At 49.5% G+C, this 25408-nt stretch overlaps 9 protein-coding genes across 9 annotated transcripts; 6 read left to right on the top strand and 3 right to left on the bottom strand.

Annotated features, from left to right (window-relative positions):
• Window positions 1–650: 650 nt before the first annotated feature.
• BBBOND_0102950 (EXS family protein, putative) lies at window positions 651–3288 on the bottom strand (the record flags this gene model as incomplete). Its single annotated transcript, XM_012910704.1, has 2 exons — window positions 651–785; window positions 820–3288. The coding sequence occupies 2 exons, from the start codon at window positions 3286–3288 to the stop codon at window positions 651–653; spliced, it is 2604 nt and encodes an 867-aa protein (XP_012766158.1).
• Window positions 3289–3731: 443 nt separating this feature from the next.
• Window positions 3732–5106, top strand: BBBOND_0102940 (hypothetical protein, conserved; the record flags this gene model as incomplete). Its single annotated transcript, XM_012910703.1, has 7 exons — window positions 3732–3825; window positions 3860–4110; window positions 4145–4285; window positions 4407–4444; window positions 4468–4535; window positions 4572–4641; window positions 4785–5106. 7 exons carry the CDS (start codon window positions 3732–3734, stop codon window positions 5104–5106), a joined length of 984 nt encoding a protein of 327 aa, XP_012766157.1.
• A 4056-nt stretch (window positions 5107–9162) lies between these two features.
• Window positions 9163–14523, top strand: BBBOND_0102930 (hypothetical protein; the record flags this gene model as incomplete). Its single annotated transcript, XM_012910702.1, has 2 exons — window positions 9163–11792; window positions 11865–14523. The coding sequence occupies 2 exons, from the start codon at window positions 9163–9165 to the stop codon at window positions 14521–14523; spliced, it is 5289 nt and encodes a 1762-aa protein (XP_012766156.1).
• Window positions 14524–15740: 1217 nt separating this feature from the next.
• Window positions 15741–16641, top strand: BBBOND_0102920 (hypothetical protein, conserved; the record flags this gene model as incomplete). The annotated part of the gene is made up of 5 exons (XM_012910701.1): window positions 15741–15939; window positions 16022–16219; window positions 16255–16437; window positions 16481–16542; window positions 16600–16641. 5 exons carry the CDS (start codon window positions 15741–15743, stop codon window positions 16639–16641), a joined length of 684 nt encoding a protein of 227 aa, XP_012766155.1.
• Window positions 16642–17166: 525 nt separating this feature from the next.
• Window positions 17167–18130, top strand: BBBOND_0102910 (membrane protein, putative; the record flags this gene model as incomplete). Its single annotated transcript, XM_012910700.1, has 6 exons — window positions 17167–17450; window positions 17489–17631; window positions 17668–17751; window positions 17792–17873; window positions 17911–17987; window positions 18024–18130. 6 exons carry the CDS (start codon window positions 17167–17169, stop codon window positions 18128–18130), a joined length of 777 nt encoding a protein of 258 aa, XP_012766154.1.
• Window positions 18131–18552: 422 nt separating this feature from the next.
• BBBOND_0102900 (hypothetical protein, conserved) lies at window positions 18553–21445 on the top strand (the record flags this gene model as incomplete). Its single annotated transcript, XM_012910699.1, has 2 exons — window positions 18553–19378; window positions 19422–21445. The coding sequence occupies 2 exons, from the start codon at window positions 18553–18555 to the stop codon at window positions 21443–21445; spliced, it is 2850 nt and encodes a 949-aa protein (XP_012766153.1).
• Window positions 21446–21491: 46 nt separating this feature from the next.
• BBBOND_0102890 (50S ribosomal subunit L24, putative) lies at window positions 21492–22431 on the bottom strand (the record flags this gene model as incomplete). The annotated part of the gene is made up of 6 exons (XM_012910698.1): window positions 21492–21507; window positions 21549–21673; window positions 21714–21760; window positions 21801–21847; window positions 21885–22102; window positions 22138–22431. 6 exons carry the CDS (start codon window positions 22429–22431, stop codon window positions 21492–21494), a joined length of 747 nt encoding a protein of 248 aa, XP_012766152.1.
• Window positions 22432–22630: 199 nt separating this feature from the next.
• BBBOND_0102880 (hypothetical protein, conserved) lies at window positions 22631–23563 on the bottom strand (the record flags this gene model as incomplete). The annotated part of the gene is made up of 1 exon (XM_012910697.1): window positions 22631–23563. One exon carries the CDS (start codon window positions 23561–23563, stop codon window positions 22631–22633), a length of 933 nt encoding a protein of 310 aa, XP_012766151.1.
• Window positions 23564–24176: 613 nt separating this feature from the next.
• On the top strand, window positions 24177–25388 carry BBBOND_0102870 (cyclin dependent kinase binding protein, putative; the record flags this gene model as incomplete). Its single annotated transcript, XM_012910696.1, has 2 exons — window positions 24177–25024; window positions 25061–25388. The coding sequence occupies 2 exons, from the start codon at window positions 24177–24179 to the stop codon at window positions 25386–25388; spliced, it is 1176 nt and encodes a 391-aa protein (XP_012766150.1).
• Window positions 25389–25408: the final 20 nt, after the last annotated feature.

Here is a 25408-nt window from a genome sequence, read left to right as displayed (position 1 = left end):
ACTCCTCTAACCATATACGGCGCACTTGCCGTTACGGTAATGAAGTTGGAGCGATCCTGATGCCTTGTGACCAAATTTATGCCATCCTAGGAGGTTCGCGAAAAGAAAACTGGCTCACGCGACATTTTCAATTTCATTCAGACGCACGCATCGTTAGGGCGTCGTCCACTAAAGTTATAATATACACACTATACAAACCAATTTTATATTTTTCATGGACGCGAAGGCGCTGCCTGACGCGCCGGAAAATCTGTGCCCAACCAGAGCCACCACCAAAGCGAATTCGGAGACTCCGAGAAAACGTAACACAAATAAATAACGCCGAATATTTTTAGGCGAAAACGTGTATCCAATTTTAAATGGAATCTGTGGGACCTATATTGCAACACCTTGACAGCACACGAACCGTGTACACATCTCATAGGTGACAAAGAATCTCATACGCCTTCCGGTAACTAAGCCCGATTCCGAAGCACGGATATGGGCATGATTACTAGACAATATCTGAGTACAACTACGGATTAATCACATACAGTTCGGCGATGTAACGCAACGACACGCATAGCATGTTGAATCGGCGATGCGCACAGCGTTTGACATAAGTAGATGTGGCACTATACACTTGAGCAAACTTCTCACTCGGTTGAGCTTTACATCTGTTCGTTCAGCATCTTCATTTCCTTAACGATGAGGTTCTTGCAGTTGTAAAGCTTCGGCACCCACAGGGCAGTGCGGTACTTGTAGGAGTTGAGCAGGTGTTCACTCTCCAGTCGGAAAGTGACCCACTGAACAGTATGAGAACACCAAAAAGTCACTTACAACAACGCGCCGTACAATCTCGATGACGGAGACGATGAGGAAGATAATGTCCGACGAGAGATCCTTGTCGTGTAGGATGGTGAAAGGAATTGTAGTGAGCGCCCACGTGCAACGGCATAGCATGTTGAATACGACAGCCATGTAATAGGCGTTGCGGCGGTACATCATTCTGTTTTGGCGCGTTCGAAAGATGTTCCAACCTATGTTCAGACCCCAATCCACCACATAATCCCACCAACACTGATACAGAGTAGCGATCACGTAGCACGATATAACCACTAGGTAGCGCACCCACGCTCTCATTTGGAAAATGGCGACCCAGTCTATGGAAGAAACTACGACACACAGCATACCGGACACGTACTTCATCATATTGCCGATGTGCAACAGGCGTTTCTCATTGATGTATCGACGCAGACACTGGCTGAAACGTATGACGTAGGGGTAGCACATCACAAATGGTACAATCCAATTTTGTACCACAGGGGAAACAACCTTGTGGTCAGACGTAACGCCTATGGCGAAATAGGTTATCATGCACACCAGGTCACGCAGAGGCCGGGTTAGAGACGTCAGCACATCAGCGATAATACTGTCAGAAAGCGTCACCTTATCCCCTGCGCCGAACGGTGCGCCAACAACTCGGAGGAGGCAGATAAACAGCCGTTTGCGCAACTTAAGCTTCAGATTGCGGTTCGGCCACGTAACAGTGACCACGTGAGACAAAATGAGCAATACAGGGTAGAAGCAATACATGTGATGTGTAGGGACAACATGTAACTTGCAATCCAACAGAAAGAACACGAACAGCATCAGACATGACAAAGTCTGAAGCGCTCCCATCAAATAATAATCTTTCTCCGTGGCCGAGTAATTACTGCTGATACCGAATTGGAATTGATAATTCACACCATAAGACTCTAGATAATTCTGGCACCAACCAAATCCAAACCAAATTAACGACACTACGAAGAAAAACCTAAAGGCAGCTATCTGGGACGACAAAATCTTGGTATCGAATGGCAGTGGAAACTCAAAGGAACATAGGAATAATGAATTGGCCATCAAAACCGTACACAATCCGTAAATGAAAAAGAGGCCATGTGCGGGCTTCGGGCGCAAACTGTCCAATGTTGACTCCATATCACTTTTCAGAACACCAAACTCAATGACAGGTACTTCCATTAACGAGTTATACATCTGTGCAACATCATCCAAAATGCCTCGGGAGTTGTCCAGTGACAACATGATACTTTTGTACGTCGGATACAGATTGAAAATGTCGCCGGTAGCCATCAGTTTGTCTTTTTTCTTAAGCACCTTGAAAACAGCCAACGTGTTCAGGTTCAGGTAAAACTGTAACTTGTCGACCGCATCCCAAAATGCAGTGCACGCTTTACGAATCAAACCGGCATAGGAACCGTCCAGTTGGGAACCGCGTCGACGGATGTCTGCTTTAAGAAAACTGATCAAGGACTTTATATAATCCATCTCGGTCACATAGTGACTAACCACCACCCGAATGTCATCCCTCAATACTTTGTCGAAAACCGACAGGCATTCATCCTGCATTTGGGGTGTGTTCTTCTTCAAATTGAACCGGGGCCTTGGAATACCGCTTGTGCAGATCCGGAAACCCTTGATGGAGAAACAGAAACGGACTTTCGATGACAGCCTTCGTGAGTCCGTTAATAAACGATGCCTCGTTACATGGCTGCGTCGATTGCCTGCAGCACAGCCATCCTTATTCGACGGAGAGGTAGCATCATCGCCGTGGCCATATACCACAGCTGATCGGTATGGGAGTTGCCTATGGACGATCGCCGACACCACTTTCCTCACAGGAGTTGAATACTGGTCATTGTGTTCACATGGCTGTGTATTTGATCTCGTATCACCTTCAAAGACACTGGCTACTCGATCCAAGTTATGCAGAGCTACATTCAGACGTGAATCTGTTTCTGGAGTGGTACGGAAGCCGGATGTGCTGAACGTTCCCTCCCTCTCATACTGATCAGCGATGCGGAATATGGTGTCTTCACGCGGCCATGTATGACTCTTCTGCGTCGCGATGCGCGGGTTGGAGGGCACGAACGATTCACTGCTGGCGCCAGCGAACAATTTAGTATCGATGAGCTCACTTTCATCAATATTTATAACACAATGATCACTGCGATTCACAATATGGCCTGCAGATTGACTCCGTGCAGGAGCTTCCTCGATAAACTCAGTTTTCGAGGAGAAATCCGCGCTACCTGCCGACGTAATGAACGCCGGTGTCACCACTTGCGCATCGATAGTGAAAAGATTATGCAACAGGGAACGTTCTTCATCATCTTCTACACCCGGAATGTTAGCGGAACGCAGTCGGCTGGCTCGCTTGAGTAAGCGAACGAGCTCCTTGTAGCGAATGTACTTGTCCTGCCACTCAGGGACAACGAAGGTTTGCAACTTCGCGCCGAACTTCATTTTAGTCACGTATTAGCCACCATATGCGTCGTACAATTGCGAATTGAACGGTAATACGGAAATTTTAACGCGCCTAAACAGGGACGCCAACCAGGCCTGGCATCCTGTGAAATTATTAAGAACCTCTCCTAATCTAGAGCAAATTCCACTTCGTACATCAATGAAGGAGAAATTTTTGCCTTTGAATCCATCTAAATCGTTTTGGTTTGCATACTATATAGCGTGTCGTGGTGAGTACACATTGGACAAATACAACATCACGAAGACCTTCAACTGTATTGAGGAAGGATACACCTCATATTTCAAAACTGTGTGTTGATCTATTTATGCCAATATGGAACACACCTTCCTTCTCTTAAAGGTTTTCACCTAGCAGCTCGCGAACCAAGCTTGCTATTCATTGTTCCGCAGTATGTGAACACGGAAAGCAAAAACACGTCGCGATGGCAAGTAATGCGTCTGTCAACGTTATACACACGCTTCACACCAAAGGACAGCCTGACTGCATTAAACTGTTCCCTAGCGATATTCTCCAAGGTACCCTTTCGCAATTCATCACATATACCTGCAGATGACACACTTACGGGCACATGTTTAGCCGCCACATACGATTACCGTCCAGAAACGAAGTCCCGCGAAGGAAGCCTTCTGGCCTTTAACCCGTGGTGCGCCGTACATCAGTACGTGCCTTTAGCATTCGAAATCAGGTTGAATAGGTTGTTGCAAAACGACGTCAAGCAAGATGGAAGTATTGCAGCCTATTCCGTGACGGAACAGCGATCACACGGTATTCTCTCTTGTTCTTGGATTAAATTGCCTGATGTGAGTCACTTTACGTACAAAGTTAACAACGCAGCACCATGGAGCTTCGTGCGTCACCTCCAACCTCACCATCGAGACTTTCAAGGTGGAAGCCAACAATAGAAACAACGACGATTCGCCGATGTTATCCATGGAGCGACTCGGTGAAATACAGCTGGACAACAAGAACGATGTGGTTGGATTGTCTCTCACGCACTACGATAAGCATGCACGGCACGTCACAATTTGCGTCCATTATATTATTCGTCAGCTTATGCGCAGTTACAGCATCCGACGGTGATGTGTATATCGTGCAGGATGGTTTTATGGCGCAAAAATGGTGCGGAAGCTTGTTGTATGTTGTATCATTTTATTCAGGAAGGCGCATGAAGTAGAAACGTGGATAAGCACTTTTCAACCTGATAACTCAAATGTGCTCCTAACCGGTAGGGCATTTCACGTGATGTAATAATGCGCAATAGGTGCTGATGATAGTCAAATAAAGCTTTTTGACAGGCGTATCGCCACGGAGCCGCTCCAAACTCTGAAGTGGTATTTCGTTTTCCTCGATACTTTACTTTTTTGTCAGCCACTCATCAGGAGTTACCGCGCTACAATTTCACGAAAGAAATCCGAATGTCTTATTCACTGGCAGGTTGGATTATATTCACACCTATGTAGAGATTATGTTGCAGCTTCGATCGACACCTTATGCGATTTGATATGCGCAACATGAAATCGCCAATTTCGGTCTGGCAAACAGATGGAGCCGTGTGGTATATAGATTTCGTGGATTGGAATAAGCTACATGTTGCTGGATGTTATGACGGAGCTCTGGTATACGCGTCGGAGGAGACGGGTGAGGCACAGCCATTGTCAGCAACTTCCTGCGAGTTGAAAAAGCGGTTCGCCCCTGATAATGCCCTCATTTATGGAGCTTCGCATTATGAGCTACCATCAGGCAATGTTTATATCTCCTGCAATTTCTATGAGAAGCAAATTCTGTTTTGGCAGTAGTGCTGCTATCATAGTGGAACTGGAAAGGACGTGGAATATATTTTGCATCTTATTCCATAAATAGGGCGTCATTGTACTTCACTGTATACACACATTATAGCTACATTTCGTGTTATACGACCTAAAAAACAAACATTTAATCTAATAATCTGATAATTCTCTCTTCGGGGTCGTATTTGCACCTTAAACGAATGCCTAAGCTAACTCCTAAAAGACTTAATGGCTTATTGCCGTTAGATGACACCACTAGGAACTTGTTCTTAATGTATTATAAGCATACAAATCCTACCAACACAACAGCCCCTCATGTATAATTGCTGTGCCACAACTTCAAATTAAATTGGACATCTACCTTGAATTGCCGTACACCAAATTAAACTACATTCTATCGTAATTAAAACAGTTGTATACAGTTAAACATGTTAAGCATTCCAGTATTTAATGCTACGAGCTTTAGTGATTAACCGTAGTAATTTGACAGCTAAATTAGAACTACCTGAGCCACTGGATGGACATTGGCACCCGTTGCAATCAGGAAGGAGTATGATAGAGTTTCTCACCATCCGGAGGCATTTTGAGACAGTTAAAATATGATTCGAAGTATTCATCACAATCTGTGTCATTTTCGTTTCCAGGTATCTCATGGGGAAGAGTGATAGGACCATGAATCGTCGTCTTTGTGTTCTGGGCTCAAGTCGCCAGCACATGAAAATTGATCACACCCATAGTCATTATCGTACAATACGAGAGACATCTGACAGATGTAAAATGTCCAATGGCCGCTCTGCCTCGGGTTCCATGCAGCCAATGACCCTAGTATATACGTTGACGTGCCTGCAGTGGTTGCTGAGATTGAAGACAGTAATTCATAACTATCGTGACAAATACCATATGTCTCCGTCGCTTGACTGCTGTAGCTAAGTTCTTCACTCTCATGTGGATTGGCTGAAGTGGTATTAAGAATGCTTCCTTCTTGTTGAGCTTCACCCGTATTTCCCTCCTCGAGATGTTGCAACGTATCAGAACACATATCGTCTATTCGTTAGCATAACAACTAAAATCGATTTATTATGTACATCGGAATATGACTGGAGCGTGTGGAAATCGAGATAAAGTATTTTTCTACTCATGTAGGCGTAATTTCTGTCGTGGCGGCATTTCTTTACACTTGATGCCACTAAGATTTATACCGTAATGAAGGAACCGTTCAACGTGTTATAAGGTTACAAAAAGGCGCCCTCCGATCCTTATTTAGCTTACGCTGAAAAATATTCTACAATGTTTTCCACACACGGTTTAAAAAAATGTGGGCATTTGTACTATACAATGACATCGGTAAAACAATCTATATTACTCTACAAATATGCGGAATACGACGCATACCTGTACTGCTCCCCATGGTGGTCCAGGTTTTTTGTACTGCTTCAAACGTCGCACGCTGCCATTCTACGTATATCCGCACGTCCTCATTCAAATAAACATTCGTTTGTTTTTCATTGAGATTTCCAGCAGCGGCATTAAGTAACATTGGACACAATAGATCCACCCACTAAACATGAGACAGACACTGTCTATTAAACGTCATTATTGCCTGCGTGATAATTAACGAGTTGCATATAACTACTTAAAATGATCACAAGTCATCGACAGCTGTATAAATCATGGAGCGATACACTATTTATGAAAGTTTAATGATCGCATATTACTAAATGCACAAGGTCAGCACGATGGTCAATCCCATCAGCTACGATGAAATTTTGTGCCACCCCACTACATCACAGTATTGCGATCGATATACGTAGTCAAATGTCGGATCGTCAAAACAAGGATCTATACCATTCTGTCGTTACGTTGTCTGTTCGGGCGTTGCCAATTCCATGGGTCGACTGTTGTTTTCACGACAATATAATTTTGACACAAGCTTAAAAAATATTAGCGCAATAGGAACATGGCAACATAATAAGTACCTGCAAAAAGCTTTTAATCAAAAGGATGGTAAGATCTTGAAGGTCGTTGTTGCCATGGTAATCGAGCTTACGCAGAAATTGCAAAATATGACGATGAAAAACTATACCAGTTGCAGCCACCTCAAAAAATGAACAGTTATTTGATCATGTTAAAAGTTGAGGTTAGTGGTGTTTTAGAAAGGATGAGTCCTAAATTATGCATGCGGAGAAACAACGTGGCGAGATAACGACATCGATGAAGAGTACGTTGAATCAGCCTCCAAGCACTCATCTAGTCGTATGTAATGACCATTTGAAAGATTTGACTATCATAGGTAATGGACCATCTGTTATTGTTACCTGTTGATGGCAGGAGTAAGAAAAATATCCAATGCATCGAGACAATTCATGGTAAGATTCAATAGTTGCAATTACGGACGATTAATCCTGCTTCTTGTATAATCAAACATGTCATTTGCAAAATTAGGATGGAGTTGTTCACCCTTCAAGCTACGTTGAAAGGCGGAAAGATGATGACGTTATGTACCGATTGCTACAATGGTAAACGACACGTCTCGAAGATAAAAAGGCAAAAACCATCGGAATTTGATATAAATTAATCAGGACCTTAAGGATGAAAATGAGACATTGCTTTAGAAAAATTGCGACTTCAACTCTTTCATTCCAGCAATCACGTTGGCGTTATCTCATCTTCTAAAACAATTAAAGAAGTATGTAGCCAGTAATTTGACGACGGTGAAACACACGTGTCTTAATAAGACTGATAATAGGATGGTAACTCTGAGAAGTTTCGACAATGGGTTGAATTAGCATTCTGTACAGTAACGCTTTTATTCTCAAACCTGACGGAAATATTTGACACACAGTATACGTTTATTACGTGCTGTACAATCTCTGACGGATGTTTATCAAGGTTACCCAAAAATTAACGACGGGGAATCGTTGGCATTGCCCATCGTAAATGAAACCCTAAGCGTCAATATATTAATTGTTTCGACAAGATTAAGAATAAAATACGGTAGTCTTCAAAGTATCACTAGCAAATCCAATTGTCCTTACAGTGCTAGAAGGAGTGTCACGTAGATGTCGGCTGTATTTGCATGCTCGGGGAAATGAGAGGATTGACGATATAATCACGTAAAGATAGATTGCAAACGCGTACTGTAACCTCAAGACAATGTTTAAAATGCTACAGAAATGATAACTTTCTATATGCGTCAATGGCCATACCTTCGCGCAGTTTTGTCTCACACTGTATAGGAGCTAAAATGTTTGGAAAGCATGTTCTGCATATAAAAGTCGTGCTATAACGCGTAAACTTGTGCTTTAACCTTAGTATGTTGTATTGTGGCTCCATACGAACAAAACCAGCCGAGCACACACGGTGGCAGCAGAACACGGTAGTGCGCTGTATTCCGTTGTATGCCGTGATGACGGCTCAGAAGATGCATTATTTACAGGATCGCTGTGCTTACATGTCTTAGTAGGTAACGGTATACCGCAGAATCGCACCGGAAAGAACGCAATTCACAACGGCTTACTATGGCAGCACGTCACCAACGGCAACCCACGCCAAGACTCCAAGCGACAATGGCGGCGTACATTTGGAGCAAAATCAATTGAATCAATAACAGAAAACGGTACAAGAAATGATCGCATTCCTTATTATCTCACCGCAGTGCTCAGAACTAACTGGTACCTCGGGGCGCTGCAGGCTCCATATACCATTACTCCCAACCTAAAGCAGCCCTTTAAACGTCTATACGCCTCAAAAAATCGAGAGAACATATATAGCATCACTAGGTGTTCGTTTTCTGTGAAAATTTCACAGAGAAGGACTCGCGTTCCGCGTAACGCATGTCACGTTAGTTGTGTGGAGTCGGCTATGAAACGGCGACCTGGTCGTCATCACGCCTTAAAGTCCTTCCAAAATGGCGTGTATACGACTTTGTAGATAGTGATATGGCGCGGGTGTATTAGAAGGCAACAACATCTGCGCTTGCTTTGACCTCGATGTAGGCGCGGCCTGTAAACAGGCCGAGAAATCACACGATTATAGCAGTCACCTAACATAAAGAGTCTTCACAAAATGATCTACAACTCGTTGACGGAGGCTCCTCACAACCTCAAGGAGGGTATTGACTGGCTGTTGGCCCTGAGGGGAACCAATGCTGCAAGCAATTTGAAGGCTATTGGCACCGCACTGTACAACTTCCTTGCGGACAAGCCTGTCGGCTATGCGGAGTTCCCAGCTCTCGAAAGTGTTAAACGTATTTCTCAGAAATTCCTGGAGAAACCGGAGCTTAAGGGCCAGCCATTCGTAGGAGACCTACTGAAACAATACACTACAACCTTGAGAAGAAGACTAAAATTGAAGGATTTGAAATCGAAGGGTGTCGAGGAAAGCGATTATTTGAACGTTTTAGAGACCCGGGGTGTCAAACCCAAAGACATCGCAAAAAACGTAGGTGAGGTTGTGAGTGGTTGTGAGGTCTTATTGAACGATATAACAAAGCCTTCACGGTATACGTCTGCATACAGTTTGGAAGCGACATGGGAGAAGTCATGCGCGCCAGACCCGGAGGCTTGCGCTCAGGTCCTCGTGGGAATCGCGCCTATGTTATACGCCGGCCTACGGTCTTTGAGGGCTGCGGGCAATGTTTCAACCTGGAATTGGTCATTGACAGATAAGTCGGAGCGTGTGGATGTAGTAATGAAAGCTCTGGGTTATTCAGAGTCGGAATGCCGCAATAACTTGAGTGGGCCGGATATAAGCAATGCGTTAAGAAGTGTGAATTATAGAGTCTTGAGCACACTCTATGACATCGCTGGATTTTGGGCTTTCTATGGTTGTGATCATGAAGTGGATGTGGAGGTTGATGCGCATGTAGAACCTGGAGACGTAAAATCAGACGACACTGCGGGAACTGCAGGTAAGGGTATCATGGAATTGGCCGACTCTGATGAAATTGAGGAAACTCCAGTTAGGGGTATCATGGATTTGGCTGACGCCGACGAAATCGAGGAGATTGAAGAACCTGCAAGAACTGGTAAATCTACTAAACCCGGCAAAGTCGGTAAATCTGAAGACACCGGCAAATCTGGTAAACCCGGCAAAGTCGGTAAATCTGGTAAACGTCGTAAATCTGAAAAATCTAGTGAACACCGTAAATCTGATAAATCTGGTAAACCTCGTAGAGCGGATATTGAAGAGCCATCTACGAAACCTGCAAGAACTCGTAGATCTGGTGTTGAAGAGCCATCTACGAAACCTGCAAGAACTCGTAGATCTGGTGTTGAAGAACCATCTACGAAGCCTGCAAGAACTCGTAGATCTGGTGTTGAAGAACCATCTACGAAGCCTGCAAGAACTCGTAGATCTGGTGTTGAAGAACCATCTACGAAGCCTGCAAGAACTCGTAGATCTGGTATGGATTCACCAACTAAACGTCGCTCACGGTCTAGAGTTGACTCACCTGCTGAGAGACGTCCGAGGTCTAGAGCTGATTCACCTGCTAAGAGGCGCACGTGGTCAGGAGTTGACTCACCAGCTAGAAGGCGCCCAAGATCTGCTGTGGATGCTGCAATCAAACGTCGCTCACGGTCTAGAGTTGACTCACCTGCTGAGAGACGTCCGAGGTCTAGAGCTGATTCACCTGCTAAGAGGCGCACGTGGTCAGGAGTTGACTCACCAGCTAGAAGGCGCCCAAGATCTGCTGTGGATGCTGCAATCAAACGTCGCTCACGGTCTAGAGTTGACTCACCTGCTGAGAGACGTCCGAGGTCTAGAGCTGATTCACCTGCTAAGAGGCGCACGTGGTCAGGAGTTGACTCACCAGCTAGAAGGCGCCCAAGATCTGCTGTGGATGCTGCAATCAAACGTCGCTCACGGTCTAGAGTTGACTCACCTGCTGAGAGACGTCCGAGGACTAGAGCTGATTCACCTACTAAGAGGCGCACGTGGTCAGGAGTTGACTCACCAGCTAGAAGGCGTCCGAGGTCTGGTGTTGACTCACCAGCTGGAAGACGTCCGAGGTCTGGAGTTGATTCACCAGCTAGAAGGCGTCCCAGGTCAGGTGTTGACGCGCCTGCTAAGAGGCGTCCGAGGTCTGCTGTGGATGCTGCAATCAAACGCCGTACAAGGTCTGCAGTTGATTCACCGGCTAGAAGGCGTCCAAGATCAGGAGTTGATTCACCGGCTAGAAGGCGTCCCAGGTCAGGTGTTGACGCGCCTGCTAAGAGGCGTCCGAGATCAGGAGTTGACTCACCAGCTGGAAGGCGTCCCAGGTCAGGTGTTGACGCGCCTGCTAAGAGGCGTCCGAGGTCTGCTGTGGATGCTGCAATCAAACGCCGTACAAGGTCTGCAGTTGATTCACCGGCTAGAAGGCGTCCACGATCAGGAGTTGATTCACCGGCTAGAAGGCATCCCAGGTCTGGAGTTGATTCACCTGCTGGAAGACGTCCAAGATCAGGTGTTGACTCACCAGCTGGAAGGCGTCCAAGATCAGGAGATGACTCACCAGCTGGAAGGCGTCCCAGGTCAGGTGTTGACGCGCCTGCTAAGAGGCGTCCGAGGTCTGCTGTGGATGCTGCAATCAAACGCCGTACAAGGTCTGCAGTTGATTCACCGGCTAGAAGGCGTCCACGATCAGGAGTTGATTCACCGGCTAGAAGGCACCCCAGGTCTGGAGTTGATTCACCTGCTGGAAGACGTCCGAGGTCTGCAGTTGATTCACCGGCTAGAAGGCGTCCCAGGTCTGGAGTTGATTCACCGGCTAGAAGGCGTCCCAGGTCTGGAGTTGATTCACCTGCTGGAAGACGTCCAAGATCAGGTGCTGACTCACCAGCTGGAAGGCGTCCAAGATCAGGAGTTGACTCACCAGCTGGAAGGCGTCCCAGGTCAGGTGTTGACGCGCCTGCTAAGAGGCGTCCGAGGTCTGCTGTGGATGCTGCAATCAAACGCCGTACAAGGTCTGCAGTTGATTCACCGGCTAGGAGACGTCCGAGGTCCGGAGTTGATTCACCTGCTGGAAGACGTCCGAGGTCTGCAGTTGATTCACCGGCTAGGAGACGTCCGAGGTCCGGAGTTGACGCGCCTGCTAAGAGGCGTCCGAGGTCTGGAGTTGATTCACCTGCTGGAAGACGTCCGAGGTCAGGAGTTGATTCACCTGCTAGAAGGCGTCCCAGGTCAGGTGTTGACGCGCCTGCTAAGAGGCGTCCGAGGTCTGGAGTTGATTCACCTGCTGGAAGACGTCCGAGGTCTGGAGTGGATTCACCTGCTGGAAGACGTCCGAGGTCTGGAGTTGATTCACCGGCTAGAAGGCGTCCCAGGTCTGGAGTTGATTCACCGTCTAGAAGGCGTCCCAGGTCTGGAGTTGATTCACCGTCTAGAAGGCGTCCCAGGTCTGGAGTTGATTCACCTGCTGGAAGACGTCCGAGGTCTGGAGTTGATTCACCTGCTGGAAGACGTCCGAGGTCAGGAGTTGATTCACCTGCTGGAAGACTTCCCAGGTCTGGAGTTGACTCCCCGGCTAAGAGCCGTTCCAGGTCAGGAGTTGATTCACCTGCTGGAAGACGTCCGAGGTCTGGAGTTGATTCACCTGCTGGAAGACGTCCGAGGTCAGGAGTTGATTCACCTGCTGGAAGACTTCCCAGGTCTGGAGTTGACTCCCCGGCTAAGAGCCGTTCCAGGTCAGGAGTTGATTCACCTGCTGGAAGACGTCCGAGGTCTGGAGTTGATTCACCTGCTAAGAGGCGTCCGAGGTCTGCTGTGGATGCTGCAATCAAACGCCGTACAAGGTCTGGAGTTGATTCACCGGCTAGAAGGCGTCCAAGATCAGGAGTTGATTCACCGGCTAGAAGGCGTCCCAGGTCAGGTGTTGACGCGCCTGCTAAGAGGCGTCCGAGGTCTGCTGTGGATGCCGCAATCAAACGCCGTACAAGGTCTGCAGTTGATTCACCGGCTAGAAGGCGTCCCAGGTCAGGTGTTGACGTGCCTGCTAAGAGGCGTCCGAGATCAGGAGTTGACTCACCAGCTGGAAGGCGTCCCAGGTCAGGAGTTGATAAACCGCCAAGTAAATCGTTACTGCCTGGAAAGTCTGCCAAATCTAGACGTACGACCAAACATTCGAAATCGGATACTGATTTATCGTCGAAGGATGTTTCAGCACCTGGAAAGTTTGATAAAGATGATGAATTTTGTACATGTGAAGAATCTTCACATGCTGTCAAAACTAGTTGGTCGGTTAAAGATGATGAATTTTGTACATGTGAAGGAACTGCCGGAGTATCAAAACCTGCTACAGTTGGTAGCTCTGAACAGTCTGTGAAACCGGTTGTTATGGAGAAATCTGGTAATGGTGAAGGAACTGCCGGAGTATCAAAACCTGCTACAGTTGGTAGCTCTGAACAGTCTGTGAAACCGGTTGTTATGGAGAAATCTGGTAAAGGTGAAGAAATTGCCGGAGTATCAAAACCTGCTACAGTTGGTAGCTCTGAACAGTCTGTGAAACCGGTTGTTATGGAGAAATCTGGTAAAGGTGAAGAAATTGCCCAGCCTATAAAGCAAAGGTCGGTAAAAGATGATGAATTTTGTACATGTGAAGAATCTTCGCATAGTGTAAAACATGACAAGTCAGTTAAAGAAGATGACTTTTGTACATGTGAAGACCATTCCGAACCATCGAAACCTACTGAAGCTGCTAAAGGTGATCCGGCTGTGAAGCCTACAAAGGGTGGTAAACCTGCTGAAGCTGCTAAAGGTGATCCGGCTGTGAAGCCTACAAAGGGTGGTAAACCTACTGAAGCTGCTAAAGGTGATCCGGCTGTGAAGCCTACAAAGGGTGGTAAACCTGCTGAAGCTGCTAAAGGTGATCCGGCTGTGAAGCCCACAAAGGGTGGTAAACCTACTGAAGCTGCTAAAGGTGATCCGGCTGTGAAGCCCACAAAGGGTTGTAAACCTGCTGAAGCTGCTAAAGGTGATCCGGCTGTGAAGCCCACAAAGGGTGGTAAACCTACTGAAGCTGCTAAAGGTGATCCGGCTGTGAAGCCTACAAAGGGTGGTAAACCTGCTGAAGCTGCTAAAGGTGATCCGGCTGTGAAGCCTACAAAGGGTGGTAAACCTGCTGAAGCTGCTAAAGGTGATCCGGCTGTGAAGCCTACAAAGGGTGGTAAACCTACTGAAGCTGCTAAAGGTGATCCGGCTGTGAAGCCTACAAAGGGTGGTAAACCTGCTGAAGCTGCTAAAGGTGATCCGGCTGTGAAGCCCACAAAGGGTGGTAAACCTACTGAAGCTGCTAAAGGTGATCCGGCTGTGAAGCCTACAAAGGGTGGTAAACCTACTGAAGCTGCTAAAGGTGCACCGGCTGTGAAGCCTTCTAAACCTAAAAAGTCTGGCACGCATGAAAATGCAGAGAAGACTGTGAAATCGTCAATAGCATTTAAAAAGTAACTGAATGTAGCGTTCGTTGTCGGCTGAGGGTTTACCGTACGAATTCGGAAGATGTATTTTTAATTTAAAATGTAGTGTTATCAAGTTTTGTGGTTACACCCTTCATCGACTACACTACGTACAGCAGATCAGGCAAACACACTTCTTGGAATCTCCCGAATTGTATTCGGGATGAAGGCTAGCGGCTTTCCATTCCAACGCCACACGCTTCAATGTATGTATACTCGACAGACATTGTGTGTAGCGCCGCAGTTTATACATCACTCTGCTGTTTTAGGTCTGGTCGGGTATGTGAGAGGTGAACGCTTGGCAAAGTTCCGCGTCATCCGTTACTGATATTTAGGACATCTTTTATCGCAAGGCGTTTTAAAACCTCTACTGATGTCCACTTTGAAATTTAATATTTTATCGTATTTGCTGTCATGAATATACATGATTATAGTTTTCCATAGAGATTCGAACATAGCGATGTTCTGCAATGTTATGAATCTTGCGTTTATCAGCCTCGTGTAGTGCCGGATACGCCACGTAACGCGTGTTAGATGTGCCAACTAATACATCCGGCAGCCACACAGACGAATTATGCACCAACAAAAAGTTTCTCTAGCCGGGTAAACGAGCTAACGCGTTCCAAACCCACTGTAGCATTGCGGCATAAGCTGCCATTTCACAGTTTAAAATAAACTTAGCAGAGTATATTTGCAAGGTTTGCCATTATACGCCATACTCTGACATATTGCAACCGCGGTAAAAGATGCTGCTGCTGATGACAGTTCCTGTGGTGTTCCCTATGTACTACACCCTTATTTAAATTCAAATACCCAATCACCACTGATACGGGTAACTTCGAATGACAACATGTATAATGACAGTTGATTGTCCTCAAACCTGTGTAAACCTACGTCATGATTTAAACGGATATAGCGATATGTTTCAGCTCATTTTATTCCATAATGCGGTCGTGTGCTGTATGCCACTTTAGTAGACAAAAAGCGTTCAGCACATGCTTCTGCGGACAACACTACATCGATAATGCCACTGTATGGCAAGATTGCTAGCTGTGCATTCACAATACGTGTATACGCGTAGTTACTGACCGTTGTGTGCCTACGCCTGCAGTACGACACCGGTATGCCCAGGATGCACAGTACAGGATCTGTACCGTGAAACATTTGTAAAGATACTAGCAGATTTCATTATGACGGTCCTTGCCCATAATGACCGCGAATAAATGGACGTTTTGCACCGATGACGCGGAATTTTCACTAATACACATCAAGTCGGCGGATGTCTTAGAAGGAAGGCTTTCACACGCCAATTCTATAAATTCAGAACATGATGCCGGCGATAGAACTGTGCTTGATGACAGCTGGCCTAGAGACGCGGCGAAGAGTGTGCCCATTCACGTTATGCAGGGTGCGTGATGACGTTGTATTATATGAGCTTTCCTCAGGTTCAACTCTGTCAATAGGTGTACTTATACGCCCAACTGCTGCAGTTGAGTCAAAAGATGCGTGGAAGTCTAAATACAGCGCGCTGGAGGTGAGCGTTGACATCCCGCATGATGAAGGTGACGGTGGCGTCGCGCAATCTCCAAGATTGGACACGCTTGCTTCCGACGCAATATCACACAAGCGCACCATTGTTGGCAGCAATACTGACCATTATGTTATTCACGCAACAATGGACACAGCAGGTATGGTGCACGACGTTGTCCCAGATATGCCGCAGCTTTGAGCAACAATATGCTGGGCATGTCTCTGCCGCTCATCGCGTACGTCAACCCTAAGGTCGATGCTGGCTGCCAACTGACTCCATTCACCTTGGTGGGCGAAGTCATCGTACGGGAGATCTTAGGAATCGAAACCGCCCTCAAAGACAATCTGGTCTTGGTGACGCTGACGAACAGGGATGGTAGGTCTGACCGTTGTGTTCAGCCTTCTTCTAATTGCCGTAGTTAGGCAGGACGTTGAAGTCGAGGACGTACTTCTAAGCGGCGCCATATACCGCAAACCGGAGGTTTGTCTCATCTGTGTCATCTTACGGGTAACAGAGGATACCGCAAACTATTCCCAGAGAAAACGTTACGAACGTATTCATCAAAACGGAGCACAGTAAGCGACGAAAATGTTTGCGTGACACGAGCTTGTGCCAGGCAAGGCTTCAATGATGAATGACGGCGTGACACTGTTGGTGAAGTGGTGGGTGATTTCGCCTGTCGTCCCGTAACCTCTCAGGCACGTCAGGGACCAACCGCTGGGCGTGAGGTCGATTTGGAGCACATTAACCGTTTCTGACGAGGGCTGCTTCTCTTATTAGAGTGTCCCTGAACTCATTTGGCGGCTCATCGAGCGCTGCGAGTACAGGCCGGCTGAAGATGTGACCCTGTGTTCGCCTTTTCTCAGCGCAGCGTCTCAAATCAGCGCCTGCTGAGTTATATGTTGAGGAACGACTGTGTACCGAGCAAAACGTTTCTTAATATTTGTAAGTAACCCAATATAACTGCGCTTGCCCCGCAACAGCGCCCATGGGAGTCGTATAGTGATGTGTAGCCTCATGCGTGCCTTAAGCGCCCCTATTCCCACCCATGCGACCGTGTATCGCATTTCAAGTAATATAATGCTACATACAACGTAGGCAGCAATGCTAGGCACTGCCTGCGTCTACACACTCTTCGCACTGTTGGCGGCACACGTAGCACAGAAAACCAGCTGCGAAATCGCCAACGCAGCGAACAGTGCAGCCGAAGTCCACCGCACAGTTTCTGGAGACCCCAAGTCGGAGAAGGCAGCCGATCCTGAAACCGAGATTCGCGACATCATCCACGACACCGCCCTGAAGAAGGAGCTTTCTGAGGCAGGCGAGAAGGTTGCAAAAAGCGCCGAAGTCGTTGACGAGTCGCGCAAAAGCCTCGACAACATCACTAAGTGCGTTTCCTGGCCTCGACTTTCTCACAGCGCGTCAGGGAACGGGAAGACATAAGCAAGGCAATAGGTCACGCCAAAGTAGACAGGGCCAACGAGTTGCGCGAAAGGAAGCGCGAACTGCTGAAAAAGATTGCTGCAATAGGCAAGACGTTGCGGTTGGAACATGACGCGAGGTACCCTCGTAAGTCAGTCTTAATATTGTGTCATACCCGTTCAGATCTGGCCGGGCAGCCAATCGTCCTCGTCGCGAAGAACGAGGACGACACCAAGCGCGCAGCCAGCACACTCGCTCACATTGAAGGTTTGTGAAACACCCTCCCTGCAAGGGTCAACGTTTCCAGGTTTGAGGGACGCCATCAACCAGATTCGCTCTCCCTGCTCAAGCCTGGAACGGGTCCGCTCCGCCGCCATGGACACCTCTAAGTGAGTAACAGGCATCTAAGTGACTAATGTGTAACAGGCAGAACAGACACAACCGCTTCGTCATTGTCCAGAAAACTTTGGATTCCATGTCAGCTGAGGAGCGTCTTCACTACGGTAGGTGCGCAAACACGGTCCGCAAAGCTTTCTAAGATCGCAACATGATAGAACACTACGAGGGCATCATTCGCGAGATAGAAGACAGCATAGCCAAAGCCGACGAGGAGATCGCTGCCTCGTGGCAGAACTACAAACAATGACCCGGTCGCTCCGTCGACCCCAAGCACGCCTCAGGCCTAAAGGGTCCGCGCTTCCTGCCGCAAATATATCGCAGTTTTCGACTACTCCGAAAGCCACGGTCACCGTGAAACACACACGTATGGGGTGTCCGGCCGACAGCTTGACGCTTCTGGAGTCAGGCCACGGCCCCGCATCGTACAAACTAACTTATGAAAACTGTCCTACCGGTTCAATTATTCGCAATATAATCAAACTCACTCAACTGTAGTCGCTGTACCGTGATTTCTTTCGCGGGACGTCATAGGTCGCTTGTGTGCCGTCGCGTCGTCCAAGCTTGGCTCCGTTTCACCAACAGTGTTATCGCCGGTTACGTTTTACAGCTTGGTTGTGGTGGGCTGCGTGATGTGTTTGGCGCCACCGGCGACCGCATAAGCATCCAAGGATGTTCCACCCTCGGCCCTTTGGCGGAATCGCCGGTATTTTCGCCAAGTCAGCAAGAAGTGACCCTACCAGCCGTAGCGATGGGTCTGCGGGCCATGTACCCGACGGTGAAGCTGCTGTGATAGATGCACCTGTGCCCCAGCGTTCCGTGTCTCTTCACCGTAACGTGCCCTCCGAGGACAGCGTCAAAGGGTTTCAGAGATTGTTAGAGGCGCGAAGAAGCATTGACGAGCCTAGGGCTTCTGCGGACACAAAGGTTTTTACTGAATTGAAGTTGGCTGCGGATCTTAAGTCATTTGGGGAACGAAGACCGTTCACTTCCTCGAAGCCCATGGCAGAGCACAGGCGTTTCCCCGATTTCAGGCAGCCGCCTGAGAGCAAGCCGTTGGCAGACATAGCGGCATTAACAGAATTCCTGCAATCACACACGTCCGTTACTGTCACACCGGCCGCTAGCAGGTCGGAGCCGCCGAAGCCACAATTGAAACTCGAAATTCCGGCCGATGCCGAACAGAAGGCTGCTTCCGAGGCCATATACGACAAGCTCTATCTCCTGCATCTGATGTTTAATATTCAGCGGATCAGCACTGAGCAAGGTATCAGTGTTGTGGATAGTGCGGCGCCCAAGCTTAAGTTCCTGCCGTCGCACTCTTTCACGCAGCACTCCGCGGGTGCTCGCGATACCGTGCACGGCCATCGCGAAGGGTTGATGGGCTTGTACGCTCAGACGGCTCAGTCGTTGTTTGATCAAGGTGAGGGTGGTCCTAAATCCATGCACATTGCATCAGGCCAGAGGCGCAGCTACTTCGACCAGCGCATACCCAAAGGTTGGTTGAATTTTCGACTAATAGTTTCCACACGTTTTTTCAGGCAAGGAGAGTTTCCTGTTGGGACGCGAGGGATACGATCTGTCGGACTACCCCAAGAGGGGCGATTTGCATGACGGGGACTCCCATTTCACCGACGGTCCCCCCCGCTGGAAGACATACGAGAGCAACCCCATGAGAAGCGAATCCAAATTTGGTTTCGACAGGTTCAAGGGGTCGGATGGACTGGGTTTGTTGGATGGTGAACCGGACTTCCATCTGAAGGGCTTGGAGCATTTCAAGCCACGTGCGTCACCGTTCGCTTCGTCTGCTGGCACCTCGGGTCTGCACGGGGCGGCAGAGATGTCGATGCAATCGCTTTTACAAGAGCAAAGCCAGCAGGATCGTTTCGACATGTCCGAGCACTACCCTCAATTTGACGGCGGGCAGGTAGACACTGATGCCCTGCTCTTAGGACTGGAAAGGCACACGATGCACAGGCCTTCCGCGGATGTCCACTTTAACAACAGCATGATGATGTCGGACCCGTACAGCACGGTGGAGAGCGCGGACCAGAAGCTGCTACAATACACTGCTCTTGCGGCGTCTGCGGCGCAAGCCCAACCAACCGGAGGCAGGACCTCTGATTCTTCGCCGTGGCCGTCTTCTACGGCGTCGGATATGAAGACGTCTATAAAGGCTGATGATGTATTCTCTTCGCCGCTGTTGAAAAGCAGCAGCAACAGCATCTCATTTTTGGAACGTCTTTTGGACAAGTCCTTCGACAACAGCGACGCCGCTTTGGAATCTTCCATAGCCGAAGCAACTGCCCAGTTCCAGAAATCGTTGCAGTTGAGTGCGGAGCAGCATTTGCACAGTCAACCGCGAAGGGAGGTCCAAACGCAGTTGCAGTCCCATCTCATCCTACAGTCGCACCTGCAAAGTGAATTGCAGGCACAGATGCACGGTAGACACGGGCATTCTCATGGATCGCTAAATATGCATCACAAGCTGAAGTCCCATATACCGTTGAAGTCTCAGCATCATTTGAGGTCGCACCTTCCAAGCAAGACTCAACAGTTAAAGTCGCACCAGCCGAGCAAACTTCACCAGTTAAAGCTGCAGTCGCACAAGCTGCAGCCACTGAAGTCACAACCGCCGAGCAAACTTCAGCTACCGTTAAAGATCCAACCCCCGTTGAAGTCACACCCGCAGATAAAGCCGCCGATGGGTCCGAAGAGCCAAACACCACTGCCGTTCCAGATGCAATCTCCCTCATCGCTGCATGCGAGTCTACACTTAACGATGCATCCTCAATTGCCACTTCAGCTGCAACCGCAGCCTAACCAACCCATTCCCAAGACCATTGACCTGCAATGGCAATACATGGATTTCCACGGGCTGGTGCATGGACCGTTTTCTTCAAAGCAAATGTACACGTGGTACATCAACAACTTCTTCAACCCCAACCTGAAGATGCGCTACAACCAGAGTATGCAGTGGACGCCATTCAGGGAACTCTACCCCGTAACCTCCCGAGCCTTCGTGGAGAACCCGGTAGGGTACAGCCCGGAGACACCAAGTACCACAACTCAACAACAGGCCCCTGAGACCCCCAATGTCGTTGTCACGGCGCCGACTACGGAGAACTCAGAGGAGCCGGTCGCTGCTGAGGCTGAGGCGCCGACTAACGAGTCGCCGCAAATCTCCAGCCACCGGTGGAACAAGCCTGACGAGCTTAAGGTGGATTCTTTGCTGGACATAATGGAGAAGCAGAAGCTTCAAAGCGCTCCTAAGGAGGCGCCCAAGGCCGCTGCCTCGCCCGATGTGCCCAAGCCCTCTCCTGGGTGGAAGGTGGCCGACAGCGTTGCTGAGCCCTCCCCCGTGGCGTCCGAAGACTTCCCCTCTCTGGCCCTCGGCGTGGAGAAGGCCACGAAGCCGCGGAAAAAACTGACTGGAACACCTTCGCAACAAGGTAGCACCATGACCTTAAAGGCGTTTATGAAGCATCAGGCGCAGGCTCCTGATAACAGCAGAGTGCAACCTAGGGAGTCATTTGCGAGTAAGCTGATGGGTAACAACAAGTGATATTAAATTTCTCTATTGTACTTTTGCATGGCCTGGCGGAGCAGTTTCATGGACTGCACGTCCTGAGGGGGTGTGATTTCGGCACATGGTCGGCCATTCTCACCGCTTCGTAGTTGTACGTGCGCTCCAGAGCAACCTCAGGCGCGGTGTCCTTCTCGCCCTCGATGATTTCTGCGCGGCGCTATGAATGCGGCGTTCACCAGCGGTACCTTTTTCTTCGTCGGGTTTCTGCGCAAACGTTAGTCACGATGGCGGCGAACGAACTCACCTCTTCAGGCCAGGGGATGACATACCCCGACTTCTTGGAAACGCGCACTGCGTGCCGTTAGATGGGCGGTATTATGTCGTTTCTTACATGGCTCGTTGCTTCCGCTGAACCTGATGGCCACCCTGGTCGCGCAGCTGCGACAGGTTGAGAGCATGAAGCGCACCAACGTACTTCAGCAACGGATCCACGAGCTGTACGTTGGAGTAGTGGATCTTCTTCTCGATGTGCGCCACTTGACCGTCCACTACCAGCCTCCTCTGAGTCGTGTTATCAGAGACCGTCGTAACGCCCACCATGTTGCATCCCTTCACCTTTACCTGGTTACGCAACTTGTCGCATGCTAGCACCTCCCCCGACTTCCCTTTCTCCTTGCCGCTTATCACGGTAACCTGCGTGCAATGCAGCTGCGTTACTGGATAGTTACCTTGTCGCCCACTCGTATCTTCCAGAAGCGTATGGTGTCTCGTGGCTTTACAATTTTGGGTCCGCGACGCTGAATGAGCGCCCACGCGCCTCCGACCACCTCTCCCGAGCAATCAGCATCGTTGCTATACGGCAACGTGTTGTATACGCTGCCAGTAATGCCTCCAAGTGGCAGCGGCACTCTGCGATAGGTGCTGTTTGCCCGGCAGTACCCGGGAACCGGCGACCCGCCTGGCAGCAGCCAACTACATGGCAAGCGCCTATACGAAAGGAAGCTCTGTATATACAGCTGCATTTGCGAATATTCTCGACGTGGACGAGGCAAAACCAGACAACATCGGCGCCTATCACAGCCGACAGCCACCCGCACTAAAGGGCCACACGGGAGCACACATCAGGTGCATATCAGCGTAAATGGAATAAAAAATTAAACTGCACGTTTCGCCATACGATGATGCTGTAAACGGCTGGTAGCGCCCGCCCTCGGCACACCGTCAGCGGCCGAACTCAAAGGAATGGCTGTAGGTGTCACACTTCAGCAGCGCCTCGTTGCTGATCGGCGCCTTGGAGTCGGTACCGCTACTGCTGCGCGGTCTCCAGCGACGTCCGGCGCAGATAGGGGTGATGCGCTCCTTCAGTTTCTGAAATGCGTTGCTCACGAACGCCTTAACCTTCTGGAATCCCAGCTTGATCTGCGCTGATATACTCGTCGTCTCTTCCTGCGCTTTTCTGTTGGTGCGCTTGGTTCTGCGCGGAGTGGAATGGTGTGAGTTCGAAAGGTGCGTGGACTGACTCTCCCCGGCTTCATCGTTAGAGGCCCACGTAGCAAAGTCTCTGCTCGTGAAGCACCCGTCGGAGCTTGCCGATATGGCAGGCTTCTTATTTGGTGAAACGTAACGTCTCCTTTCGTGGGTTGAGGTCGGCGGGTAGCCCTCGTCGTCCGAGGCGAAGGGGTCCTCACCTACGAATTTACCCTCATTCCTCTCGTGCGGCTGCGTATATGTGTAGCTGTGCGGCTTCCCATAGCGATTGCGTGTGTTGTGACTTGATGCGGTGCTCGAAACAATCCAATCATGCTTGCGCGTCACGGAAGCATTCGAGCTTCCGACCGCGTGGTATGAACGGGGAGCATCGTCGGACCATACGCTGCTGGTATATCCACCCCTGGGCGTGCTCACAGATCGGTAATTCGGCGTGCGGCGATGTGGATTGTGGCATTCCACTTGTGTCCAACGTCTGCTCCCTTCATCCGACGACGGCCCTTGCACGTGGTACGTCCTGTTTTCCGGTGTATCTTGCACACGTATCTGGGAATTATGGTCTCGCCATATGCTCCCGGGCTTTCTGCCGAACATGGAGCCATGAGCGTTATGGAAGTTGCCGTCGAACGACTTCGTTTTGTTTGTTCGTTCTTCGACGTAAGGCATTTTGACCGCACACACGATTCCGGCCGTATAAGTGGTTGCACGCTAGACAGAGCGTGGATTCCCGTATAGGTGTGTTGCGTGGCGTCCTCCGGTGTCCTTTGCCGTCACCGGTGCAGAGCGCCCATCGCGATAGTTGTCCTCACCTGCTGGACAGCGGTGATCTGCGACGCCGACGCTATTATACGAATAACAAGTCTAAATCCGTGTGGACTTTGTAATATGTGCGGGGTGATCTGCCGCGTACAGCTGCAGCGCCGCCTCCAAAGGCGGTCGGCCGCGACGGTGGAAGGAATCGATCCGTGAGACAACCTCCCTTCGATCGCGGATTCATTCACACTTTGTAAATGTGACCTGATATAACAAATACGGACTGCATTTTGTACACATTTCACGCTGTCTACAGTCCGCCCGTTGTCACATACGCCGGGCAACGGTGAAGGGCGGTCAGGTGCTTGCCAAGACGATTCTGACACATCCTTAATGCTAGCCATTTTCCGCGCATATTCTGACGATAATTCACTCGACGTATAGCGTCGGCTGCTGAAAAGCAGTTCTCACTACTTAAGCGTCCAACGCAGGCCTGTGTTCCGTTCGGAGCCATCGGCTCGGCACCATGCGTCGCCAATCCAACCACATCGACGACTATTCGCTCACCGAATTCCAGGAGTTGCTGACGGATCTGCGGTTCACATCGCTGAAGACCGCGAACCTGTCGACCAATGTCGCTGTGGCCTTCCTGACTGGGATTCCGCACGTCTCTCGCAGGACGTGTGATTCGAGCCTATCGCGAATGCCGACGTACAACGACAGCTATGTTCCGGGGACTCCGTATGAGAGCTACCCACTCGACCAGGACCGCATCATCGAGCTCGAGGAGGAGCGTATCGAGCGCCAGTACACCGTCGATGGGGACGAGGGCAGGAGCTTCCGTCGCAGCAACAGCGACGGGCACCAGCAGGAGGAGGAGCTTGGCGTGTCGAAGACCCGGATGCGGTTGATGCGCTGGCAGTCGCACATCGCCAACATGTGGCGCCGTTACCGCGACCGGCGGTCGGACATCCTGGCGGCGCCTGACAACCACCACATGGGCCTCGAGAACCGGGAGACGCAGCGACGCAAGAAGTTCTACATCAGCTACGCGGAGCTCATCATCCCCAGCCAGGACACCTACAACCCGAACTTCATGAACATCCCGCTGCACTACGGCATTGTCAAGGCCAGAGCGTGCGGCAACGCGAGCCCTGGCAACTCCGATGTGTTCGACGCTCCGGAGGTCTTGTCTGTTGAGATTTCGGACTTCGCGGAGATCAACTCGCGTTTCCGCTTGGACAACGAGTGGCTGCACCCGACGCTATCGCTCACCAAGCTCAGCCGCATCAAACTCACAATGTTCCTCGCTCCTCGCTTCGTGCACCATCTGGACCCGTCCACGGTATTTTCCGCGTGGATCCTGTTCGAACGGTAGGTTCTGTCGGCGGCCTTTACATTGCCATGCAGGCTGGTGATAAAGGGCGTCGTCACTAAGCAGAACCGCAGGCTGTACGCCGCCACGTGCCTCGTCATCGCCTACAAGTTCAACCAGGATGGTGAGCACACCGCGGTCAACGATGTCATAGCCTACCTGTGCCGCGACCGTTCCATCACGCCCACCGCCATCTTCGCGTCGGAGATGAAGGTGTTCACGCAACTCGAGTTCTCCCTCAAGCAGAGCTACAGCGGCATGCGCCGTCATGTACAACACTATCTGGAGTTAAACCACATCACGTTCATGGACCTGTACGAGACGTCGGAGTCGACGTACTTGAGCCTCGAGGGCCCCCAGTAACCAATGTTAGCATTAATACG

Source organism: Babesia bigemina, assembly GCF_000981445.1.
Source record: "Babesia bigemina genome assembly Bbig001, chromosome : I".
In the NCBI taxonomy this organism is placed as follows: domain Eukaryota; phylum Apicomplexa; class Aconoidasida; order Piroplasmida; family Babesiidae; genus Babesia; species Babesia bigemina.
The sequence above is the reverse complement of the archived record's forward strand: the minus strand, read 5'-3'. Positions and strand labels throughout refer to the sequence as shown.